Consider the following 4,865-nt stretch of genomic DNA (forward strand, 5'->3'; position numbering starts at 1 on the left):
CCCTATTCCCAGTGAAGCTGGCACACTGCCTTGCCTGCTGCTCTGCAAAATTCGCTATGCTCAGGGGTGCGGAAACCAGTGGCCCACCGGGCTTGACAAACCCCACAGCTAAAGCTTATGAGATTAATCCCAGAAGTTATAGCAAACCCAGCCACTGCCTTGCGTTACCTAGCAGCACTGCCTGGGGGAGGAATAAGGGGATGTGCCATCTTCTCACTCCTCCTCACTACTGGCTGCATAAAGGAAAAGGGTGGCTAAGAGGGGATGGTGCCATCTCTTCCCCTTCCTGCCCTAATCTCAGCACTTCACATGCCCAGGACGAAGGGTGCTAGCTCTTTGGGGCTGAGCATGTCTCACAGCTCACTATGTGTCTCCTTTCCACCTTGGGTGCAGCATGAAGCTCCGTCATGTGGTCCTGGGCTCCCTGCCTCTTCTGATACTGGCTGGCTGTGTCAGTGCACTTGAAGCCTCCACCATCAACCTGCACACCTTCATTGGCTGTGCTGTGCGTGAGTTCACCTTCCTGGCTAGGAAACCTGGCTGCAAGGGGATGCGCATCACCACGGATGCCTGCTGGGGACGCTGTGAGACTTGGGAGGTGAGCAATCCCTGAGAAGCACCTTGCGGGGGCAGAGGTGGCCTAACTAGCTAGCTCGAAACCAATGTTTCTCAACCTATTTACCACTGTGTGCTGAATATGCAGCTCTCTGTGTTATGTGGGTCGCGTCCATACAATATATATACTACCTGTATAGGCCTGAGGATGTCACATGGGCTGCAGCTGTGTGCTGACTGGGCCACAAGCGGGCCGTGGGTTGAGAACCACTGCTCTAAACAGCACCAGTGTTGGTGTCACTTTATTTTTTTCAAATGGAGATTGGCAAGTGGTGCAGGAAGCAGCTTATGATTATTCCCCTAGCACCAGGGAGGCTGGTCTTGTGGTGAAGCCCCTGAACTAGGACTCATGAGATCCGCATTCGACTCCTGGCTCTGCCATGGACTTTCTGTGTGGCGGTGGGCTAGTTACTTAATCTAGCTCTGCCTTGGTTCCCTGACTATAAAACGAGGATATTTCCTTTCTCTCTGCAGCTAAATCCCACTTCGATTGTCAGTTCTTTGGGACAGGGACTGTCTTTACTATGTGTTTGTACAGCATCTACCACGATGGGACCCTGGTCTCAACTGGGGCCCTCATGCACTAGCATAATACAAACAATAAATAACCACAATGACAAAACTGTACTTGAAGTCAACAAGCCAGCATGAAGGCAAAGCCCCGGTCTGGCAAATGACGATCAAAATACCAGTGTCAGTGACTGACAAATTTGCCTTGAGTTATTCATTTGAACCATTGTTCAAGAGAAACACCCGCATCATGTGGTAATATTTATAAAGTGCTTATGTAATACTCTCATTATGCAATGCGAAAACCTCTTACAGCTTAAACCCTTAGGGGAAAGAGCCCTATATGACTTTACTGAAAGAAAATTCCTTTGAGATTAAAATGGGGCCCTTGATTCATGGGTAATATATTTTGTTCCAAACATCAAATCCCAAAGAGAATATCTTTCTAATTTGGTCCCATTTAAATTGCAGCCCAGTATGAAAATGAGGTAGTTTTGTTCTGGATGGAGGCTTGGGGTTGAGTGGGGGAGAGAACAAGTCTACACACATTAGAGATCAAACTCATGACTCATTTTATCTTGCTGTAATGTAAACATTTAATGGGCTGGATCCGTATGTCTTTATTCAGGGAAAATCCCATTAAGGTCAGTGGGGTTTTGCTGAGTAAAGTCGAGGGACTCGTTCTGCTGATAACTAATGGGGAGAAGTTTTGGTTCATACTTTCCTACTCCTTCTTTTATTGCCTGGGGGTGAGGAGGCTGGGTCACTGTTTGCTCCCCTTCCCTTGCGGAATAAACTGGGGAAGCGTGTGTGTGTGGGGGTTTCCACCTCTATAACCTAAGGAGCGTTTGAGAGCCACATGCATCTTGTCACCTTGCTCCACCAGCTCCCACTGCTCCTTGGAAAGCCACAGATGTTGCAGAGGCCCTTACTTGACTGCAGCTGCCGCTGGGGCAGAGAGAAGCTAAATTTATAAAGTTTTTGGCCCTCCTGTTCCTAGAGAGTCCCCAGATGTATTGTATGGGGGACTTAATAACATGAGGGACTTCTGAAGCACATGGTGTCTGTGATCAGTCTGACAGGACTCCTGGGACTCCCGTAAAGAGCATGGCAAGTCCTTTCCACATCACAGAGGGGAAACAAACACAAATTAAACTATCCCTATGCTGTATTCACTTGTGCTACTTCCCCCCTGCAAGTTGGAGGGGGCAGGAGAATCCAGAGGAGTCCATTTGGCTCCTTCTTATCTGTCTGCCCTACATCCTGCCCCAACCACTCTTTCAAACTTCTCTTGAGGAGAAAAGAGGGATCATGCTGCAGAGGCGTAACTTCCCATCCCCAACCATGAGCACAGGCTGCCCTCCCCCTGCAAGCTGCAGCTGTGCTGAGTGCAGGGAGCTCTGGTCAGACCATGGCAGCCCATCCCAGCACTGGAATGGATCAGAACTTTACAAAAAGTTTAGACTTTTCAGTGAAAGTCAAAACCACAATTTTTTTTTGCCAAAAACTGAAAAATAAATCTCACGTGTATTGTACTATAGGTGCCTCATGCTTTGTTCTCCCTTGTGGGCTGGGCCAGACTACACCTCCCATGATGCACCATGGTTTCGCCTTTTTGCTGAGCCTCAGTAGTGCATCATGGGAGTCCCGCTGCTGCAGTGCTTCAGGAACTATAAAGGCTGGCTGGGGAGCCTGGCCCATAGAGGAGACTGCACCATCCAAACTACAACTCCTCCCATGCAGCATTGTGGTGGCATTTATGAATATTTTTTTGTTTTCAGGTGCTTGGGTTTTTTGACAAACAGTCAAAATTTTCCACAGATAGCAGCTGCGCTTTTTGTGCAAAGTTTTGTGCAGCTGAAACCCCAATTTTCTGTGTTTAAAAAAAAAAATCAGTTTTGAGAGAAAAGGTTTTGAGCAGCCCTATCTAGCACCTTCCATTTCAAAATAATTTTCAGGGAAGTGGTCGTAAGCCAAAAGGAAAATAGTCTAGTGGGACCCATACAGCAATCAGCCTAAGAATTATTTCTAGACAGTCTCTTTATGGACCTGGTCCTGCAAACCAATTGTCCCTACTTTTGTGATTAATCCCAGGGAAGCAACTGGGACTGTGGGTGTTGCAGGGTCTAGCCCCAGTGCTATTCAGCTCAAAGTTGTCTTGAGTTCCTCTCGCCTTTGTCTGATCTCGGTGTTTCCCCCCACCTAACAGAAGCCTGTGCTGGATCCCCCGTATGTCAACGCGCACCATCGAGTCTGCACTTACAATGAGACTAAGCTGGTTACAGTGAAGCTGCCGAATTGTGCTGCTGATGTGGATCCTTCCTACACGTACCCTATGGCCATACGGTGTGACTGCGGGGTCTGTGCTACTGCAACTACTGAATGTGAGACTGTCTGAGTCCCCTGCCCCCAGCCGGACAGCTGTTCTAGGCATTTGGGGCCAAACTCTGTCCTGATGTACACCCAGAGTAACTGCAGGATTGTGGGTGGTGTAAGTCAGCATGGAATTTAATGCTGTGGCTCTAATGCTTCTACTCACTGGCCCTTCTGTACAGTAGAGGCACAAGCTTCTCCCAGCCGCCAGTTGTTTAACGATCTAGTCAGGGCTGCCCAGAGGATTCAGGGGGCCTGGGGCAAAGCAATTTCGGGGGCCCCTTCCATAAAAAATTTTTACAATAGTATAGAATACTATATTCTCGTGGGGGACCCTGCAGGGCCTGGGGCAAATTGCCCCACTTGCCCCCCCTCTGGGTGGCCCTGGATCTAGTTGACACATTAAAGTAATAAGGAGCCTCACAGCAACATATCAGATGGAAAGTACTGATACAATTTGCTCTAGCCACAGGCATTTCACAGTGTGAATTTGCCTTATGCATAAAGGGCACATTTAATTAAAAGTCGTAGACACGTTGAAATTGTCAAGAAGAGCATTAAGGGCTTAATAACAACGAATATGTACATTTCAGGTTTTATTTCTCCCAACCCTGAGCCCTGAACACAAACATGCTCAGCAGAGTCCCCTTAACTCCTATTAGGCTGGTTTCTTCTCTAATTTACATGGGGGTAAACAGGAATAACTACATCAAGGAAAAGGGAAGTATAGGGCTTTGAGCCCAGTATCAGTGAGACCAGAACTGGGTTCAGAAACATCTATAATATCAATGCATGAATGCTAAGATAATTGCATCATAATGACCCTGATGCAGCACTTGCTTAATTCCTTAGTTTAATAGGAATGGACTTTGGCACATGCTTCAAGTTGGCACGTTTGCATGTTTTGCTGATTTGGGTCCAATATGCATAAAATCTAATGCAAAAGCCAACCCAGGAGAAAATTCCTTAAAAAAAGAAAAAGCACTTTAAATCTGAAAGAAAAATTAAACATTTCTTCCCCATGCTGGTTCTGCTTGGAAAGAGGGCAAGAACTGATTTAATGTAAATCAAAGGAGGCTCTCTATGGTCTGTGAGTCTCTTGAGGATCTCTCCCACTTTGTCAAGATGATCCCAACCACAGGCCCAAGAAGGGCTATGTAGGATCACTCTATAGTCCCCCGTGCAGCTTAGCTCCATGGAGACCTGTTCTGTGGGAGAATGCACGTGCTATGGGCTGTGGTAATGAGACTAGGATGCTCACCATGAAAGCTTTAAAATTGTGCCTCTGATGCCCAGCTAGCATTGCCACAGTATGTGTGATATTCCCTGTGCTTAGTGCAGGAGTTTCATTTAGTTACAAAGACCAT

The 4,865-nt window shown here is 47.2% G+C and overlaps 1 protein-coding gene across 1 annotated transcript; it reads left to right on the forward strand.

Moving 5' to 3' along the window:
* Positions 1-394: 394 nt before the first annotated feature.
* Positions 395-3,645, forward strand: GPHB5 (glycoprotein hormone subunit beta 5). The gene is made up of 2 exons (XM_032789170.1): positions 395-598; positions 3,335-3,645. The coding sequence occupies exons 1-2, from the start codon at positions 395-397 to the stop codon at positions 3,521-3,523; spliced, it is 393 nt and encodes a 130-aa protein (XP_032645061.1). The 3' UTR covers positions 3,524-3,645.
* The last annotated feature ends 1,220 nt before the right edge of the window (positions 3,646-4,865 follow it).

This window comes from Chelonoidis abingdonii, chromosome 4, assembly GCF_003597395.2.
Source record: "Chelonoidis abingdonii isolate Lonesome George chromosome 4, CheloAbing_2.0, whole genome shotgun sequence".
NCBI lineage: Eukaryota > Metazoa > Chordata > Testudines > Testudinidae > Chelonoidis > Chelonoidis abingdonii.